This window comes from Platalea leucorodia (genome assembly GCF_965183815.1).
Source record: "Platalea leucorodia genome assembly, chromosome: 7".
NCBI lineage: Eukaryota > Metazoa > Chordata > Aves > Pelecaniformes > Threskiornithidae > Platalea > Platalea leucorodia.
In genome coordinates, this window is record NC_138829.1 from 65,183,355 (window position 1) to 65,204,922 (window position 21,568).

The following is a 21,568-nucleotide window of genomic DNA, read 5'->3' on the forward strand; positions in this document are numbered from 1 at the left end:
TTCTGTTAAGATCTTATACTGTGATTTCCGTGCTCATAAACCACTATGGAGTACTCTTCAATGATGGCGTTCTAATCTGAGACTAACACTGGGCATAAGATTAAGACACTCGTATTTCTTTCTAAACAGTCTCGCTGACGGTGTACGTAAATAGGGTGCTTCGTTTTATGTGGAGGGTTTTTTGAGTTTTGTTTGTGGTGGTTTTGTTGGTTTTGTTTTTTTTTACCAGTAAACAATCCTCTGTGTAGTGACAAATGTTTTAAGTAAACAGCCTTTTTACTTGTCAGTGCATAGGGGAGTTATTTACCCCTCTTCTATTCACTGCTTTGAGTACTATTTCCAAAGATACCTGCATACTTCTAGAAGGTGCATCAGCACTGGGAAGTGCAGGGGACGTGTGAGCCATGGACAACTTTAGTTTCTCTTTGGTTGTAGATTTTAAGTGCCTAATGTGAAAATTGGACTTGTAACTCTTTGTCTTAGTTAATTAAAATGAATTTTAAATGTTTACATGTCTATGTCTCAAGTGAATTTTTTTAAATTTAAGATAAACACATATAGCTCAGAATATAGTTATTTGACCCTTGTCACATAAACACTGTATTTTTTCCCAGTCACCAGGAAAGTGGCTGTGCTCTCTGTCAGACGTTTGTCCTAACTTTGACATTGTTACAGGAAACTGTTAAGTGAATATTTCAGCATCCCTCAGAGGCTCAAACTTGCCATGTACGACCACGCCTTTGCTCAGCTATTTGGATTTCACTGTTCAACAAAGATGAGTGCATAGAGCTGCAGAGGAAGACAGAAGCCCTGGAATGCAGCTGACCATTAATACAGCTTTTTATACAGGGCTGTGGGATTGTTAGGAGTTGCTTCCCAAAGGTAACTAGAACCAGTGAGAACTACTTGAAATCTGTTTTGAAAAATTGCTTGTTCTTACGTAGGTAGTCTCTAGTTTAACACCAGAGGATTGCATTATGTGAATTTATGTTTACAGGATTGAGCTCCTTGTCAGCTTGAGATCAGTAGATGAAGGAGCACTTGTTGGAGACAAACTGTCGGTGCCTAGTAGAGATAATGTGGAAGAATAATCTTCTCTTCCAGAATATCACCAAGCTTTTTCAGATTTGCCAGACTGAATCCAATGTTTCTTCTAGAGAAAACCAACAGCTAGAAATAAAAATCAAGTTCTGCCTGACCCCCTGTATGGAAAGACCTTTTGACAATTGTTCCTTGTTTTGCTTTAGATGTTTGGAATCCTCAGATTATAATTAGAATATTTAAAACATATTTATTAAGTTGTGTATCTGATACGGGAAGAATCTTTCTCAATAAACATGTACACCCTTCACTATTTTAGTACATGTAACATTAATTTCATGCAGAAGTTTTAAAAGAATAGTTTAATATAAATAACAGCTAGTCAGTGTGCAGTTTTTTTCTTTGTTTTGTGTTTTTGGATTTTTTTAAAGTAGTAATCTCAGAGTGACTCTGGGAAGGAGATGGTGCAAGTTATGGGATTACCTTGTGTGAAGAAAGGTGTCTGGTTAGAAGTGGAGAATGTTAGGAGTTTCTGTTAGCTAAGGAAAAACTGATATAGTACTATCACTAAATATTCAATGAAAATTTAGAATTGGGAAGCATTATATAAAGCAAATGTAACTGGAATTTTTTTATTATAGTGAAAAATCTATTTAATATCAAGTCCAATCGTTTGTTTAGGCACGCTTCCCTTGGCTACAACTTCGATTTGCCTGTATTTAAATTTTTGGCACTATATGTTAAACTGTCTTACACGATGCCGTTGGTTATCTGGAAATGATAAGTCTGCTCATTGATTTCCTAATTTTATTATGTACACAGTTAATTGTAATCCAAGATTACAGCAAACAAGATGTTAATTTCTAGACAACCTATGTACATTTCCCTCGGAGTGAGAGTGTTACAGCAGCAAAGAATACAAAGGGAACACCATTTGTGCTATCCTCACAGGAGCTGTCAATAAAAGATGTAATAGGGGATTTAGGAATCTGGAAATGGCCAACTAATTTATGTGAATCTATTTTATTTCAGCTAGAAAGACCAAGCTCTGTTTCGTCTGCACTGCATATTGCAGAGCACAGGCTGTCTATAGAAAACCAGGCGGCTGCATATGGATAGTCCCTTGATATCATTCACTTGCTGTGTAATCTTATTATGCAAAGTTCTAATCTTCACCTAGAATGAATGCCTCTGGGTCAGAATATAGTCATATCAGGGTTTTTGAGGTCATGTTTTGTGATCCTTAGCTTATTCTTCTAAGTAGGGCTGGGATTTAAAGAGTATTCCCCAGACACTAGCAGAGATAGACGGCAAAACCTGCTGCCTTTTTGGAAGACAAGACCAACATGAGGTCCCTGGTAGGATTAAACTTGATTTGTAGCTGTAGGATTTTTTAACAGATGTATTATTGGACAGGGAATAGGGGGCCACCAGCACAGCGAAATTGGATCACGATTGGCATTCTCAGGGAGTCCGCTGGCTGCTAAAACAGCAGCTGCATGTGGATTTGACTTCTTTCAGGTGAAGCGACTTCCAGTCATTTGGAAAGGATGGGATGAAAAGGAACCTTGGTGATAATTTTGATGTCTGCAAGATTTAGTACCAATGTAATGGGATTATCGGTAACACCTTCACTGCAGAAAAAGCCACCTGGCGCTATAACTGGCAGCAACTGAGAACTAATCCTTTCCCATCTCTTGGATGTCATTCATGAGGCTCAAAGCGATTTCCACCCTGCTAGCTGTGATTAATTTTATAAACAAACAAACAAAAAAAATCGAATGATGAAGGCATAGGCTATGTAAGGAGAAGGGAACAGAAGATAATAGTAATTACATTTTGCATTTTGTTTGCTGCAGGGTATAAACTATACAGTTCTTGTAAAATAACCAAATTGTATTCTATGTGATAAATATGGATGTGTAACCTTTTTTAATCAATGTCTATGTTCGGTATAAAAACAGCATCTATTTCAGTATAAAATTTTCAGCTACCTACTATATGATAGCAGGTAATACCTGGATGTAATTGCAACAGGTTTTATGCCATTAGTTCTGTGATAAGGATGTTTATACAACAGATCCATTAAGTTTTCAAGGGGCCTGTGACTTAAATAATTTGTTTTATTGTGCTTAATGGTCTTATGCTGTATCTGGTGGAGTTGCCTGCTGACAGCACTTTGTATTAAAATTAATTGTGTGATGTGGAAAAACGTTTGGCCCTTTACCTTCTTGTGATCAACAATATAGCGTTGTTTTAAAAATGTACTGATAAATAGTTTTCTGAGGAAACAATTATATTTTACTGATGCTTAAGCTACAGCAATTGTAAGATAAATATTCTGTGGGTTTTTTTAATAAACTAGAATTGGGTGGTTTTGACTGGGCTTACTCTTACTGCAACCATTCACTTATTAACTAGAAGTTGTTACTTAAAACTACACGAAAACTTTCAGGGTTGTAGTTACTCTGTGGAATGAACATTAGATGTCTAAAGATGGACCTTAATGATAAAAACAAAAAACCCCAATCCTTGTTAGGTTCAAACAGTGTATAATCTAGGTACTATATATATGCCTTAATTTGAAATTAACTTTCTTGAGTAGTAATAAAATGCCTTATATAAGAGCTAAGAATTTTTTTCATCATTGTCATGAACTTCTGATAAGCCTGAGCATTTAAAAAAATCCATTGTGCCACAGCTGTAAACTGGGACTGGTGAAATCCATGTCTCAGGGGTTAAGAACATGTCATCCAGAGTCCAGCAGGAAATCACTTGCAATCAGTTTGAAACTGATTTTCAGAGACATATAGCAGTTGTTTCTAATTTCATAATAAAAAAATATTTTAGTTATAGCCTGATAGCTGTTGGCATGAGAAGTTTACATTTTCTCTTAATGAGTCTGTCGTTACCATTCCATTCGGTGCCATGAACAATATCTACCTACTTTGGTCAATGTAACACAACGTTTATACAATTCCTTTTTATCTGTAATATCCACAGATGCCCGAATTCTATACTCTCTTAATATATTAATATAACATTTCTGAATAGCATGGATCTGAAATAGGATGGTTCTGGAGTATTTTTCTGTCTGAGAAGCAACGTGAGGCCGCCTTTCTAGCAGGTGCTGTTAAGAAGTATTGATGATGTACTTCTCGCAGAAGATAGTTGTGGTCATTAACTCACACTCGTTGTGCAACTCTAATCGATCTGCTGTCGCTCTGTCTTCCTTTTATCACCTGTAACACGTTTCTGGGCTCACAGTGTTTCTGGCCCCGAGAGTAAGGAGTTGGTCCATGCTTTTCATAGCGTACAGGGTTGAGAGGAGCCCACCACTTTTCTGGCTCTCCAGAAGAAATTCCGCTGAAAGTGCATTTCTCTTACAGCAACGCTGTTTCAGTTTCTCCAGGGCGGCCTGCGGTGTGCTGGGCTCTGCATGTGCTAATGAAGCAATTCAAGACTTTTCTGTTTTCTGTTGTATTTTGGTTCATTACTGTGAAACTCATTAGCTAGTATTAAGGATGATGATTCACAGATTGGTTGAAGAGATCTCTTATGTGGAAAAAAACCTAAACAAAACCAAAGAAAACCCAAAACCAAGTACATCTTTTTTGGAACAAGGAAATGAGCTTGGCAGAGAACATTTTCCCCCAAGAATGGTCACCTTTTCTTCTTCATAAATAAATACTAAATCCAAGGAACAAAAGCCACTTTTGACTGTATTCAGACAAAATTCCCATTAACTTTTAGAGGGAACTGTGCAAGTAAAGCTATGCACTTTTAAATGCCTGCATGTAAATAGCAAAGTATCATGAAATATAGAAGGGGAGATCTTTACTTCATTATGAAGTAGGGCATATTGTACACGCAGCATTTTTCTTTCTTTTTTTTCTTTTTAACTTACTGCATTTGTTTAGCAAGCTATATTGACCCATCTTAGTAAATGAGGGAAATCTTTCTGTGGTTTTAATTCATGATAAAGCTTATACTGAGTTTAAGGGAGACAGGTTTCTTGCAGAATGTAAGACTTGCTTTGGTTAACTTCAGTATGTGTTTTTCCACTTCCTTAAATAGAAATATATATATTAAAAAAACTCTTAAAAATTGGGCTAAGGAAGCATATTAGTTAGATTAATATTGCAGTAATTGCAGTTAGTCACCAGAGTTTGACAAATATTTGGAGGAGGGGATCAGAAGATGGAGAGTCCTTTTATGTGCTACCGAACTTCTGGCACCGTACTTTAGCTGAGAACAGAAAGACCTAATGCCTTATTTTTATATGCAAGTGTTTTGGTAATGAAAGTCTAGTCAAAGGAAAGCTTTGCAAAACCTCCAGAATTCCTATCAAGAACTGTATTCTTTTTCTAGTCATATTTAGGCAAGCCATTCAGGACTCCATTATTCTTAATTGTGTCTAGTTCTTCAAGCCAATTTTCATTTGATTGATTGTCAGGTCACTTTTAAAGTTTTGGTTGACTACTTGATCACTCCAGTTTTCTGTGAATGTAATTTCAGTTGTGAGGTATCTTCAAATCACTTCCGATGGTTTGATGCTTCTCTGTTTTGCTGTTGAGTGTTCAGTTTTAAATACTAGTGCTTGAAGAAAAACAGTGATTTAAGTTGCGCTGTCTGCGTGTGATTAAACAACTCTGTCAAGTGTTTATTAAATAAATAACTGCATCTGAGTTACAACACCTGGTCCAGTCAGGGAGTTAAAGCCTGTGTTATAGGTATGATTACAGCTTTCCAGATTCCATTCAGCCAAGCCTGGTGGAGGGGAGGGTGTTCTCATAACTCTTGCAGATATTTAGACATGTGGCAGGTAAGCCTGTCTGCAGTCTCGAGTGAAAGAAGCCCAGCTGAGTCGGCAGAGAGCACTGACACCATTCTCTCCCATTAATTTCTCCAGTTTGGCAAAGTTTTTTTCTTTTTGTTTCAGTTCCTACTCAGCTGAATCTTACTAATAAGCTGGTGAGAGGGGTCAATTGATTGTACATGTGGAAGTGTCTGCATAGTCAACTAAAGACTTCTTTATGGCATTTCAGTTTAAACTGTATTCATCTCCTCAGATATATCTAATTATTTGTTGGTTTTATTCACTGTTATTTTTTAAATATTGTCCATCGGTTGTTAGATACAAAAGATAGTTTTGTAAATGTTAGGTTGTTTGCTATCAAATGAATGATATTCTTCTGTTTTACTGTAGACTAGAACCGGCTGAACGACGTAACACTGTACCATGCTCCGCAATGCCCTAGGAAAAACCTTTCGATTTCTTGGGTATACTGTGCAATATGGCTGCATAGCGCATTGCGCCTTTGAGTACCTTGGAGGAATTGTTGTGGTAACTTTTCATTTTCATGACATTTACAAGAAAATAAAAGTATAATACTGAAATTGCTATATGTGATAATGCCAATATTTAAGATTTCTTCATTTTTTTTAAAGCTTTTTCAAAGTGTGTTTAGTAAATGCCTCTTTTTTGGAGGCAGGTGCAGCCTTCATGAAAGTTATTTCTACTTTAGGCATTTGTATTTTTTGCTAAGTTATTGCTTGAAGCATCACTGAAGCAAATGGGAGACTATGATTAAGCATTTTGCAGAGAGTACATTCTTCCAGAAAGACCGCAGTCACTAACAATGCCAGAGGAAATGCTCTCGTTTCCAACTCCGGGCAGATTTCTGGATGTTTTATGCTGCCTCCCCTTCCTCCTTGTTTCTAAACCTAGCAGATACTGCTGCTATACTACTGGATATAGTGGGTTTTGGCTGTGAGCTGCTCTTGCGGCTTCTGTGATGATTCTTTTTTCCCCGAGGCTGAAGAAAGGGGTAAGCCAGCAGAGCTTCGAGTGCTGTTCCTAATAGTTTCCTGCAGGTCAGGTGCTGAAGTGAATCCGTAGGGGCCCGTAGCACCTAGCGCAGTTCAGGACCAATCCTGGGCGAATACGGAGCTGTAGCAGAGTTAGAGGTGCTCTGGAGGCTGTCCTCACCTTTTAAATGTATCACATCTTCCTTGGAGGATCTCACTTTTGTAGTTGTTCTTTACATTACACCTTTTCTAATTTATTAGCAAATAATTTGAATATTAATGTATTTTAGTTAAAAGTAACTGGAAATAGTAATTTTTTTTCTCATTTATTTTTCATTTGCAGTGTTCTGGACCTTCAATGGAACCAACCATTCAAAATTCTGATATTGTCTTTTCGGAGAACCTTAGCCGCCACTTGTATTGCATTCGAAAGTATGCTCCTTCGTTGAGACTAGATTTTACATTCTGTTTGCCAGAGCTTGTCAACAACTACGTTCTGTCCATCCTTTATTTTTCATACATTCTTCTGCTTCTAAATTGTGATTTTTCATAAATCCCCTCTCATTGTGTCTGATGGAAGCTAAAGTAATCAGCACATACAGCCCATCGAGCAACTTGTCAGAATTCATTTAGGATATAGTCCATGTCACTTGTACAGCTTTGTCCAAAAAATGGAAAAATTCCCTTTTTTTTTTCCTAAAACAGTTCTACTGTGTCTCTAAGCAGTTTTGTCTTACCTGAAAACCAAGCGGTAGGTATTGCTGTGCTCAGATAGGTCGTTAGGGAAGTGACCAAATGGTATGAGTAGCGTTTATCAAATGTCATTTTATTACTGTGTTGTAGAGCACAGTAGGCTCAAGGCCCTCGCCCATTTTGTGGACTGTTTCACTGTGCAATCTCATCTGTATAATCAGGAGGCAAAAGTAATATAAGGTCTTACAAACCCAGATTAGACATTTGAGGTTTCACTGGAAGAATAACATTTGGACAGTAACATCTAGGAACGCAGAATCTGTTCTGTTCCATTTATATGTAGCAACCGGATCAAGTGAAATGGCATTCATTTCATCAGAGCATTGTCAATTAAAATGTAGTCTTAAATGTTTTATAAATAATCTAAATAACAAAGAATGTCTCCAAATGTACTTAAAAAACTGTGTGTGAAATTACACCCTGAATGAAACTGAAGAAACAAAATTGTAGACAAGAATTTTCAGCAGAAGGAAGTATCGTTAATGTACGTGAAAATTTTTGGAGTATACACATTGATGCACATGTATTCAGCCAAATAGTTTGTACTTAGAGTTCTTCTGTTTGTTTTTGTTTCTGTTTTTTCCTCTCAGAGGAGATATTGTAATTGTGAAAAGCCCAAATGACCCCAAATCAAATATCTGTAAAAGAGTAATTGGCTTGGAAGGGGATAAAGTCTGCACAAGCAACCCTTCAGATTTCCTTAAGAGTCACAGCTATGTAAGTATTAGAGTTTCTTGCTTTGTAAATTAATGATTACTTAAGTAGGCCTGCTAATCTGTAAAGGATTTGCGATATTTGAGTATCCTAAATCGTAAAGTATGACATTCATAAATTATTCTTTCTTCTTCCATATGTACAGTAAAATGTTGTAAACTGTGTTTATGGCAGGCTGTCTTTCTCGGTGTCTTTTGTCTCTGTAGGAAGTGTAGGCAGATGATATTTTTGCTCTGCCCTTTGCTTGGGTCTTCTTCCCTGAGAGAATACTCTCAAATTCTCTGCATAAAGTGCAGTACAGATGGCAGACTCAAGGGCTTGGTCTTAAGGCAAAACTGTTTCTGTATTTTAAACACTAAGAAGTGAACATTTTGTCTCTGCAATAGCTTTGAGGATTTTGCTTTCAAAATTATACTTTAGTATATCTCTATATTTCAATGTAACAATATTTTAACTTTTCTGAGTATGGCTGGAAAAGTAGTAATTTTCCTAACTTATCTGAAAAGCCAGGTAACAAGATGAAATAAAAAGGAAAAAAATAATGCTTACTTGTCCTTGTGCAGACAGATGCAACAGAAGTCTGGAATGATTTGTGACGAAATGTTTTCAGCAGCTTCTTTTTTAGGCTATCATTGGAAAAATAATCAGAAATCATGATCACAGAGAAATGTAGGGTTTTTTCCCAAAAGCATGTTTGACCATTACCTCTGTTCAGCACCTTGTGGAGACATCAGCTTTTGCACAGGTGATTTGAATCTTAAAAGAAAAATACTCTGTTGCCTTTTTGTATCCACTTCATCCTCACGATTACCGTAAGAAGAATTACTGTCTGGCCCGTAGCTCAAGTCCTGTGCTGTGAAGGTAGAGAATTTTATGGAACGCTCCTTGCAGCCAGCTACCATTTATGACAGATAAATCCTTTAAGAGTTTAGCTACCATAAAGACAGCCAACTTCACCAGCATGCCTTCAGGTGCCGTTGCTTCATTTGTATTAAGCAGCTGAAACAGATTCTGTCCTTAGTAAAATTAAGACAAAATTCTTGTCAACGTTCTGTCTAGATTCAGTGTCTGGATTTAGTCAAGACCTAGAACCAGAAAGCAAGGATACCATTCATACCCTCTTCTGAGGGGTTGAACTTGTTGTTTCTTCCATTCCAGCGTTGAGGCAAGACATTTCAGGCACCTGCCTCTCATCTGCCCTTCTCACCAAGTGCCAGTACCACTGGAGCTTCTGCTTACACTTCTGTCACTCGTGGGCAGAAAGAAGGAACTCGTGCTCTGTTGCGTTTCGAAGGGGAAGACAGAGCATTTAGTTTTTCCCTAAATCAAACTCTATTACCATTTACCCAAGGAAAAAACCAAACCAAACCAAAAACCCCAACCCACCTTTCTTACCAAGTTGAAGAAATTTTCTAGCTCCTATGGGAGTAGTAATTTAGATGAAATATGAATTTCCCAGAGCAGAATGACCTGTAATGGAAACCTGAATTCTGTGTACACTGATAAAAAACACAAACTGAGTTTCTCGGAGCATCTTCTTCCTTGCTTGTCTGAGTCTTGAAGTTCAGGAGAGGTTTGTACTTAGCAGGACGTCAGCCCTTCTGGAAACCCTGAGGTAATCAAATGAACAATTTCTGCCCTAGGCGTAAGATTTCTTCAATTTGAATATAAAATGTAAGGAGGATGAGGGATGCAGCGTCCTTTTCCTGTTTTCCTGTGTGTGTTTTTCATAAAGGCTAATGTGTGGAAATAGAGCCAAGTGACATGCAGGCTTTCTTAGTTCTTACATCATAACTTGTATCTAGAGGGAGAAGTGATCTAAATGGAAATGCTTTTGTTTGTCAGTGCCTATCTGTTTTCCCCTGTCTTTAGTGGCTGTTGAAGAGGTAGATCTCTCCATCTGGTCAGGAGACCCTTCCTTTACAGAAGAGTACATTCTCAACATCGATGTCTGTACTTTATGCTCATAGCTGACACTGGATTATTCACAACGCAAATTGTTCTTGTTGGGGAGGGAAATTGTGATACGTGTCTGTGTTCAGGTAACTGTCTAATCAGATTCCCTGTTTCGGTGAATCACTGTGCTATGCACTTTTTCTCTTAATTCAGACACAAGATTCTTCAAAGCAAATAGCAGCAGCAGATGTACAGAGAACTGGCTATTTGTTGATACTTCCTTGAGAAGAATAAACCTGAGTTGGGTTTTTGAAAAAAAGATTGTCAAAACTCTGAGGAGAGGCCTTGGCTAGGATCCCAAACGGCCAGCAGCGCTGCCCGGGGTGTCTCGCTGCCAGAGAAAGGTACAACTGCAGGCACTCTTTAAGTGAGCAAAGCCTAGAAATTGTCATGAGTGGTGGTGTTTATGTTAGGCTACTAATTGCTTTTTTAAAATGAGAAGTCTTTGAGTGATACTTGAATGCAGTGACTCAAAAGTGCATAAGGTCAGAGGATTGTTTGTTTTTATTACAGTGAACTGCTCAGCTTTCCCTGACTAACTTGTCTCCTGTTTTGGGCAGTGATAGTGAATAGGTGCTGTCATGTTTGCAAACTTACTACAGTACAGTAAATACAAAGTATCAGATGCCAGAAATATTATCGAATTAGGTATTTGAACCTCTGGTTCCTTCTTTGCTGGTGTTTGCCAGCTAATGGTTAGATATTATGAGGTAGCCGGTTACTGGAGATGTCAGAATGATGGCAGTACAACATCACGCAGCTGAGAGCGAAACCACCTCCAAGCAGCTGCTTCTCTGGTGGCCCCAGAAGGAGCATCCTTGTAGTCATGTTAGTCGGAATTGTGCTTAGTCTGCAGTGACACTGTCAGTGTCAGTGTTGGCATATTCACAGATTTTAAGTTAGGGATTTTTGTGCTTAGAAGCCCTATCATACATGATTCTTATTCCGAAGCCTAAGAGGATGCTAAAATCAGATCCTGCTTCCAATTCTGTTTCATTCATGAATGTACTTCTCAGGATGGCTTATATATATAGATAGGAGAATGGAGAACTCGGTTTACAATTTGCTCTCTGTAAAATTACACAGATGAGATACTTCATTGCTGCAAACAGCCAAGTAGATACCTGAAGATTAAAAAAAACCCAACAAAACACCAACAAGAACAACAAACCAACCTTCCAAGCTATAATAAAAATGAAAAATAAAAAAATCATACAGAATTTGAATAAGTTGTTCTGAAAAGAGATATTTCAGTTGAGTAGAAATGCAGTATGGCAGTGGCAGTTATGTGAAAGTCTTTATGGTGGCATAAAAATACTTTTGCTGCTATACTTAGCTGAAGGTAATACATCATATGAGAAAAATTATTTTTGTCAGAGTGCCCTAAGTGTAAGGCTGTACCAAAAAACTGTCTTCGATGGAGTCATTGTTGGATTACAAGCTGATGGAACTAATACCACATATCAAATTGATAGGTCTAAATTAAGCATGTACTTAAATTAAAATTTAAGTACATAAGGAACATCTTTACTTTGGACCCTTTATGGTACCTGATGCTTCATATGCTCGAGGTTGGAGCTTATCTGCAGAATAATAATGAGGGAAATCTTCCTATTTACATGAAAAGTATAATGAAATTCCTTTTTTGAGTAAGCTGCTATAGTATTACAAAGTTAGGAAAATGTAATTTTTCTTTTCGTTGCCTTTTTATTGATATTTGGTATGGAATCAGAGCATTAGGCTGGCAGTTTTGCTGGGCTCTTTTTTGGTTTTGTGCTCAATGGTGGTGTTTATAGATAAAAGCAAGTGTGTTTACTGTAATAAACATTTGAGAATGCATAACATATTTTTACTGTATCAGATGTGGTATGAACCCCGAAGTTAAAAAGGTAAACAACTAATTTTTAGTAATGTGGTATTCAACCTAGTTTCAATTATTAAAAAATATCTTTACTGATTTATCCATTTAACTGTAAGATCTAAGTAATGAGGGATAGTAAGGAAATTACTCAATCACAGTAAACCCCTGAAATGGTCTTTAAAAAAAACACCTGAAAGGTTAATTTTCATATTTAGGTTTTTATTTCCTGTTTTTAAAAGTCTTAATACAGATCCAGGTTTATAATTCTGATTGAGTATCCTATTGTTATATTTGAATTTGTTTTAATGCCATTTACTTTAGCTTTAATTTCTTTAGTACCATATGTTCTTGTGCTGCAGCTCCTATTTACAAATTGAAAAAGTGAGGGGTAAGTCATCAGATTAAAACAGCTTGTGTGTCATAAACCACCAATATGCTAAGCCTTTGTGTCACTTAAACAAAAGTAGTACCTAATAATGTCACTTAATACAGCTAGAGTCTGTAAATAAGGAACTGCCTTTTGCAAGTCATAGTGATAAAAAGCTGAGATACAAATCCATATCTCAGCAACACTCTGCTGGTAATCAATCACAACACACCACTAATGCTGTGAGACTAGCTGATGTGGGGGAAGTATGTTTACCTTGTGCTAAAATGAGGTTCATTGCGGAGATGGCATCTCTTCATCCTGTGGTTAACTCCAGAGCTAACATAATTCCGAAGATAATGCGTCTTACTGTGTTTGCAGATCAGAGAAGTGGTCTTGCGCAGCACTATCAACTCTTAAACAGTCCTTGTCAAATGCAGTAAGAATATTATGTGGGTACTAAGAATAATGTAAACAACACAATATCTTAATCACTAGACAGTACTACAGATTTTTGGATACACCACGTAAGACACTGAAAAGTGGTTTGATATTTCTGAGCGCTCAATACCATTGGATAGTCTCTTTAAAATATCCTAAATAGCAATTAAAAAGAAAGTTCTCAAAACACTAGTTCTTTTTCCTTTGTCCTTAGTATCTTAACAGCTAGTTTACACTCATGGTTTAGTATTTCAGTAATCTAAGTTTTAATAGTTGCCGGTCAGGAGAAAGGAAATATCTTATTTTTCTTCTCCTTAGTTCTAGTGTTCTAGAGGCTTGGGAGAAAGTTATGCCATCATTGTAAGCAGCAGGTATGCTAAATGTCTGGTGGGAAAGGGGAATGGATTTGGCATATTTGTTTAGTTTGCCGATTTGCTCAGTTTGCAGATCCCTCTGTCTCCCAGTACAGAGAGTTCATGACTAGAGCTAATCTTGAGTTTTCTGAGAAGTAATTTTAAATCAAAGTTCTGATTTGTCAGAACTAAATTATTCAAGGGAAAAGAAATGCAAAGAATTTTATCAGTCTACTTCCCAGTATGTCCAGGGTTTCTTCTGCTGAAATGAACTGGTCTTTTTACCTTTGCAGTTTTGTTTTTGATATTTCAAGAACATACGAGTGGCATGACTTGACCCAACAGCACTGGTACCGTTCACCGTAGCTTATCCTCATCAGTGGGGCCAGGGAGGTGGGTGGCCAGACATGGGCAGGCCTGCACCACAGCTCAGGCACGGGACAGCAGCGAGAGGCTCAGCTGAAACGCAGCTCCTGAAGGAGCTCCCACCGAGCTCTCTTACATCTCTCTCTCCAACAGCTCTTTCTTCCCCACGGTCTGAACCAAGATGAGACAGCTGCACCGCATCAGCTGGTCTTGAGTGCAGGCCAGCTACACCGGGGTGGGGGAGAGCTCTGACACATTGCCCTGGTTCTTCTGTTCAGCCAGTTCGTTCCTGAAGGAAAACCATCAAGAAATCTCCTCGTTGATTTGAGGGAAAGTTGTTTCAAGATCACTAATTTCTGAATTTATAGCACTACATGCTTTTCCTCTGTGCAATACAGTCTTGGCTGTACTGGTCAGGTCAGTTTGAACCTTCAAGATTTTATGATTCTGTTATTCCTCTGCTCCAAGTTTGATAATAACTTCTAGGACACTGCTCAGGATGATGAAACCAACTACTCGAGGACTCAGTGAAGATTTTGAGCACAAGTTTTAGTCTGCCTGTATTAGCTTCACATCTGAATGAAGGACCTATTTCTTTTTTTTTCCCTCCTCTATATGTACTAGCTAAGGCCTTCCGACTGTCTTAAATGATGAGCTCATGCAGAGCTGAGGCCTTAGATTGACCAGCAGAGATTCAGGTCACTCCTGATGGAGCTGGCAGATGATACTTTCAAGATTCCTTAACGCTACCCAGAGAATTTATCGGCCGTTGTTGCTACCGGGCTTACTGGATAGATCACTCTGTACAGGTATGCCTTTGTCCAGGGCCTACCAGCGACGGTAATGGGTTTTGTGTTTTAACCAGTAAGTTCCAGTTGCGGTTTGAACCCGGAGGTTTTTTGTTCTCAAACCTATACTTTAGGGTGACCCTGTTACATCATCTATTTTCTGGAGCAGAAAATGATCACATCCTTCTTAATGATTGCTGTGAGAAAAGTCTATGCAAGCTGCTAAGTAATCTTTGCTGGATTCGTAATCAATATTTTCTTCCAAAATATTGATCATCTATAAATCAAGAAAGCTAATAATAGTCTGGACTGATGAATCACAGAAATATTCTGAATTTTTTTTTCAGGACTTCCTAAATGTAGCTAGATTTGTTTTTAAAGGTTTTGGCCTATGAACATCTATAAAATATGAAAATTTCAAAACTGTCATTGTCATCTTTTCTCATAATAATCTGGACCAAAGTCATAATGTATTCTTTTTACTATGCCTATTTAAACAAACTGGGCCAAGTACCTTATGTCTTATTCATAAACAGCATAAACTGTTCAATAAGTAAAAGGAAAATGCTAAACTGTTTGGAAGTACCTATGAATTTAGGGTAAATTCATTCTTTTATATTCTTTTAAGAAGTATTAAATTCCAGGTAATTCAGCCTTTTAGTGATACTTAGAAGTTGTTGATTTAAGATCTGCTATGCTGTTAAAGTTCCAGTGTGGTTGCTACCATTTCATAGTTTTTTCCAGCACAAAAAAGGAAATGTAAATGCTTATACTGATTTTGAAAATATTGAGCTGATCAATGTTGGGTTTTATATAGATGGCAACCTTAATATGAACAATATTTATGATAAGCCTACAGAAATGGTGCCTAGAGCAACTGGATGATTAAAAAAGAGTATCTGTTAAGCATTGTTCACTCTTCGTTCTGAATTAATAAATAAAGGATTAAGGAATAGTTATGTGAGACTTTAAGTACAGAGTGATAAAACAAACTCCTGCATTTCTATGGTGTATATTTTATCCTAACTAGATGCAATTTACTTAAATAAGGCAATTTAATCAGTATTTAGTAAATTTGTCATTTGATATTGTAGATTCTTTCATCATATTTCACTTTAATCAAGAAAGGTAACACCTGTGGTTTATTCACAAAAGCTGCTTTTGTTCAATGAACACCCGCAGGCCATGAAGCAATTACATTTGTTGCTTGTACCAAAGTAGGAGGCACTTAAATAGACCTTAGTAGGGATAGATGAGAGTTTGCAGACTTTATTCTTTTGTCCAGCACTGAGATTAGTTCTTATCATAGCTCAAGAAGGAAGCCTCTGAACTGAAAAGAAAAGATGGGAATGACTTAAAGTTCTTCTTAAATTTGAAACTTTCATATTGCTGGAGGTGATGTGAATACCTGTGACCTTACGAAAGTTCAGGCTTCATCAGCTCCCAGCTGATTGTACATGCTGATGTTCTTTGACAAACACAGACTGCTTGGAATTCCAAAAGGAGAGACTGCAAGAGATTCATGTTTATAATTCTCCACTTATTTATTAAAAATCCCTATTTCTCCCCCCTCCAAAGTCCCCCAAAATCACAAACCAAAAAAAACCCCACCAAAACAAAAAAAACCAACCCAAACCACAAAAGCCTATTTTCATTTAGTTGGGTTTGGGGGTATTTTTAAGGCAGATAATTTAATCTGTTAATCTTACTTGCAGTATATTAGTTTTCTAGTATGCCAGTTAACACAGCACCAGGCATCTCATCTCTTGGTTTTGAAGTTAGTGAGATGACTCAAAGAACAAAGTTTAGCGTCATGTAAAAAGACCAAAAGAATATAATTCTTTGTTGATTTCCCCCTGCCCGTTTATGTAAATTAATGTTTTATGCCAGTAAGTATGCATCAACTACCCGACCTGTACTCCAGTTTTGCCGCTTTAACTGTACCACTAAGGAAACGACAACAGCCCTGCAAATTTCGCCAGTTTGTCACAGTGAGAGATGGCTTATTTATCTGAGCTGAAACAAAGCTTCTGCGACTAGCTCAGTTGTTCTAAATGATAATCTTGCTCTTCTGGTCTATCTGCTCCTATACTAGAGCCCGCAGAGCCTTGGAAGGGAGAAGGGGGAAGAGCCATGTGTCTGATCGGTGTTCGGTATTCTCATGCATATAAGCTGCACCTCAGATAACCGGTTTTGCCTGAGAGCTGCTGTTCCTTGGAAATAAATCCTCAGATAATCTGCGCAAAACCAGAGGCACGAGGGTTGCTGAGGCAAAGAGAGTGGTCTGCAGACGACCAGAGGCAGCGTGTTTACGTGTGACCCTGCGCTGCTGTGGAATTGCTGGTTTTGCATGTGGCCCACTGGTTAGTTACGTGGCAATTCCGTTGTTGGGCTTGTGAGACTTTCACATCTTACTTCTGGCCTGTGGGCAAGGGAGAACTGAAATGCTGCCCAGCCTAAGTTAAATGCTTTTGCCACTCTTGTCAATATTTTTTGTATTCAGTCTTTCTGTGCGTAGTAATGGTAACTGTGATTTCAGTTGTACTTCTTGGATACAAATCGTTTTGTCTAAGAGGTCCATGGCCTGTAGATAACAAAATACAACGTTGTGAATTGTCAAGCAAGTGGCTTTCCCATTGCCTTGGGTTTTTTTGGCAGTAGCAGCCTATTGGTGTGTAATTAATATATTCTCACTACAAATACAAGCTTTCAATAGTTATTTTTTTTCTTTGGGTAGAAATATGTATCTTATGCCCAGCTACTGTGCTTGCATAGTTTTGAGGCATTTCAGATTGGGTCCTGATTCTGCAAAGGCTGATACTCAAAGTTAACTTTATTCAATGTGAGTAATCCCACTGAAATCAGCGATGTGGTCTAGGAATAGCTTGGTGCATAAACCCTTGAAGGATTCTGGCTTTAGCATTTATTTCAGTGGGGGTGTAAACTTTTCTTTTAATTAATGATTATGGCCTGTCACTGGTATTTGGTTTTACATTTTCATGTAATTCATGTGATTTTTTTTTATTGCATGTCTTAATTCTAGGTTGTAGTGAAGTGCCTAGATGATGGACAGGCACCACACAAAGGTATTATACTGTATTATCGCTAGATGAATCATACATTGTGACAGTACTCTTAATGACAAATTTAGAGGTATAAGGTCCTGTCATACCTTCCATGGAGAACTACGAAGGTTACCATAAATGGTGAATTTCAGGATATAAGAATATACTTCATTGCAAATGTTCTATCTGGAATGCAAACTATGAACATCTTGTCTAGACAAGTAATTACTAGAAGTAGTAAGTGATATGCCACAGCTGGCAAAAGCACTTTATTTTATTTTTTATACTTTTGGAGCATGGAAGAAAGATGGGAAGGTCTAGAAGTGTTTGGATATACTTGTGTTATGAGTGGGTCCTTATTTTACATAGTAACAGATGAGCTTCACGTTCCGCCTATGAATTGGGGAAAGTGAGAAAGCGTGGGAACCAGTAAAGTAGAAGGGGAGCTGGCAGTGTCCTGTGTGTGAAACAGTAGCACATTGCAAGAAGTGACGCTTTTTCAGAAATGTGAAATGTTAATGTGGGTTTGCTTTTTTATTTCATTAAAAAAACCTTCCTTTCATAGTAATTCATGCTTCTCCTTTTTGTATATTTGCTGAGATAGTCTTTCAAATTGACGGTAGTTTGATGTACGATATGTAATTCTGGTAGATGCTGGACAGTAGAGTTTGCACCAGAAAGGTCAGAACGCTGCTTTGCATTGTAACATGCACCTGAAAAACGAACTCATGTAAGATGTGGACACAGTGAATGCTTTAGGTGGGTACACTGCACAAGCGAAGACGACTATCCAACTAACCCAACGATTGCTGCTGGACGTTCTAAATACGCTGTATACCACAGAATTTTTGAGGAAAACGAATGTCAGTACATTCTCAAATGGAGACCTATCAAAAAGTCTGTCCACATGTGATGAGAAGTATATTCTACGCAGGTCATTTGACTCTGGATAGAATTTCTTTTAAAGTTTATTTATTTTAAATTGACTTCTGGCTGGTTATTTTGTTTGCAAAGCTGCTTGGCTAGGAGGAGGGCCAGAGTCACCTAGCTGAAACCAGCTGGCCTTCCCAGAGACAGCTCTTCCACGCACATGCCAGCAAGCTGATAAGCCGACAAAATAACCCAGGTGGCAGACGAGCTGAATATGGAATTCCTGTATTGAAGGACTGGGAGAACAAGGAGTAAAGGACCTTGATAGAACTGGCAGATCAGTTTAAAACAAACAAGGCAGCACTCCTTTATACAGGAGACTATGGAAGGAGACGGTATCAGTAGGTTTCAAAAGGGTTTAGACATCTTGCTGGTCTACAGCTCCACATGGCGATTCTAAAATGAGGCAGGGACGCGTGCCCTCTGACATGCCTAAGCACCTATCCGGGATACCAGAGAAGTACCGGGGGGCGGCTGGGAGATGGACAGGCTCACATATGCTTTCCACGATGAGCATCTCTTTTTGCCACTGACAGAGACAAACTATTGCTTCTTAATCCGTACCTTATGCATTTGCCACAGCTCAACGGAGGGACCCTGGGGTAGCGTGCTGTCCTCACGTCCTCATCTGGTAACAGGCAGGTGGGAGCGTGACTAAGCAAGTGCCCAAAAGGCTTATTTAAAGACAAGGTTCCCCGTAAGCGTTACCTGGCCAGATACCTATAAGTGCCAACAATTACACTTCAATGGCATTTTCCTCAAATGTTTATCTGGGCGACCTGGTTTTATTCCTAATGGTTTACATCCAGACTTCACTACTAGAGTGGTATTTTATTTTGTTTAGTCCGTTATCTTTGAATTCTGTATATGTAGACTATAGTATTTATGAGTCCACGTGCCTTATTTCTAACACATTAATGTTTATACTGCTCAAACTCTGAGTTTCATTTGAATTTTTTTTTTTAATTTTACTCCCGTATTTTTTTTCTCTGAATTGTGGGCATAGTAATGTTTCAAGTACATATTTCGGTTTGGAAAAATGTATGTTAACTTAAAGTCCATGTTAAATATTATCTAGATTATGTTGCTACTTCTAAATTTTCAGCCTGGTTTAGAATTTTAGAAACAAAAACAGATGAGAAAAATAATTATTAAGTATTTTATTTGGTAACTTGTAAGAGGTTCTATATGTTTTTTAAAAAACATATCGAAGTAGCGTTGTATATTCCAAGCGGAAATCTTAGTTTAAGACTTACAGTAGCAACTTTTTCATATATGAAAGCTTTACACTCTATTTAGGTGACTAATACATCTATGTTGCTATTTCGCATTTTGTCATTCAGTCAGTGAATGCCATGAATCTATGGTATGTAATATAGTTAATGCATAATATATATAGGCAATGAAAGGTCTTTGTCATATAGTATAAGGTCACCATCATTAATTTTCAAATTATAAAAAGGGATTTGCTGGTTTGTGATCATCATTATTGCAATATAATGTGTTGTGGATTCTGCCCGCACATAGAATGAACTGTGATCTTAATTAGAACTTTGACAAGCCTACTCCGATAAAATGATGAGATTATTCGTAATTGATGTCACAATCAATTACCAGTTAGTTCATCATGAATCTACTAACAGGTCTAGCCTTGGTGCTGGCCCCAGGATGTTGATGAGTGTGTGGCTGCCCTGTTCATGCTGTTACTGCGACAGGAGGGCAGATTTTCAGTCAACATCCTAATGACCTCTTTTGAAGTCTATTAAATTAATGACCCTGTCACATTGGTCTAACCTCTTACATCTTCATTTAGGATTTTTTGTTGCAAACCATTGTGTTTTGAGCACATGATAGAACAGATACTTTGGAGCACTCCTCCTCATCCCTCCAAATCTGGCACTGTGTCTTACTAGATTCAATAAAAAATTAGTTCATTATACAATCATGAAATACAGAACACAGAAATCAGAAAATATATTGTAAGGCAAACTATGCTTAATACTGTTCTATTCTCTTTTTACATTTCGATCTTGCTTAATCGTAGGTGCCTAAAGGACATGTTTGGTTAGAAGGTGATAATCTCAGGAATTCTACAGATTCCAGGTGCTACGGACCTGTTCCTTACGGACTGATAAGAGGACGCATTTGTTTTAAGGTATATATATTTATAGTCTCTAAAAATAGTTGCATTAATACATTTGTAATGCCTGGGTGTTAGGTATTAAAACTTGCCTCCTTAACAGTCTGTCCAAAGCAAATGTAAAGGAAAGCCTGAATACTTGTAAAAGGATAATTCAACAATGGTGGGTTTTTTTGAGGGAGGACTTGTTTTTTGAGCAGCACTCTTTGAGCAGTCACTGCCTCTGAAAACTGAATGAATTATTTTGCAAGCAAATCCAAACCTGATAAAAACCCAAACATACACACATAGGCCCTACTGCATGGCTGTACATTCCATCCTTCATTTGATTCTTGCCTCTGCAAAATGGTAGAAAAGGGCAGCTCCATATTTCACTGTTGTTGTGATTTGAGAAGTGTAGTTCCATAGTTCAAAAAACAAAGATGGAGGAAAAGGTTATTTTTCTAGGACTTGCATACATACTTCAGACATGTAGACTGCCCTTGCGGCTTTTTAAACTAAGTCTGTGAAAAAGCCTTAACAGTAAAGTCAAATCTGTGCCGTGTAATTGTCCACCACATTTAAAAAAAAAAAAAAGCTTTGAATTAATATTGTTTTGTATAAACCTCCATGGTTCCTTCTTCTTCTGTTTCAACAATTCTACAGCTTTATTTCACACTAAATTACTTTTTCATATTATCTGCATTATTAATTTACTCATTTACTGAAAAGAAGAAAATAAGACAATTTCCTCTCCATAAAAAGTTTAATCTAAGAAACAAGGGAGTACGTATTATAGACTTATGCACCAGCTTTTAGAAAGCTAGATTTAAAATGGCGCCATTCAGAACAATAAAAAAAGGTTTTGAAAACTGTTCTCCATCTATTGCAACACATCCACAAAAATGTAATTTAGCACAGCTGTATTACATGCACAGGGACGATTAGAGCTTTCCAATTTAACAAAGTTTTATATACTTACAGTTTTAATGAACCCAACTTA

The 21,568-nt window shown here is 37.6% G+C and overlaps 1 protein-coding gene across 1 annotated transcript in view; it reads left to right on the forward strand.

Annotated features, from left to right (window-relative positions):
• IMMP1L (inner mitochondrial membrane peptidase subunit 1) overlaps positions 1-21,568 on the forward strand; it is a 36,312-nt gene that overhangs the window by 10,539 nt on the left and 4,205 nt on the right. The window contains exons 2-5 of the mRNA XM_082317731.1: positions 6,251-6,388; positions 7,196-7,284; positions 8,196-8,322; positions 20,491-20,601. Coding sequence (XP_082173857.1) covers positions 6,284-6,388; positions 7,196-7,284; positions 8,196-8,322; positions 20,491-20,601 — 432 coding nt within the window. The 5' untranslated portion in view covers positions 6,251-6,283. The remainder of the gene's footprint in view (positions 1-6,250; positions 6,389-7,195; positions 7,285-8,195; positions 8,323-20,490; positions 20,602-21,568) is intronic.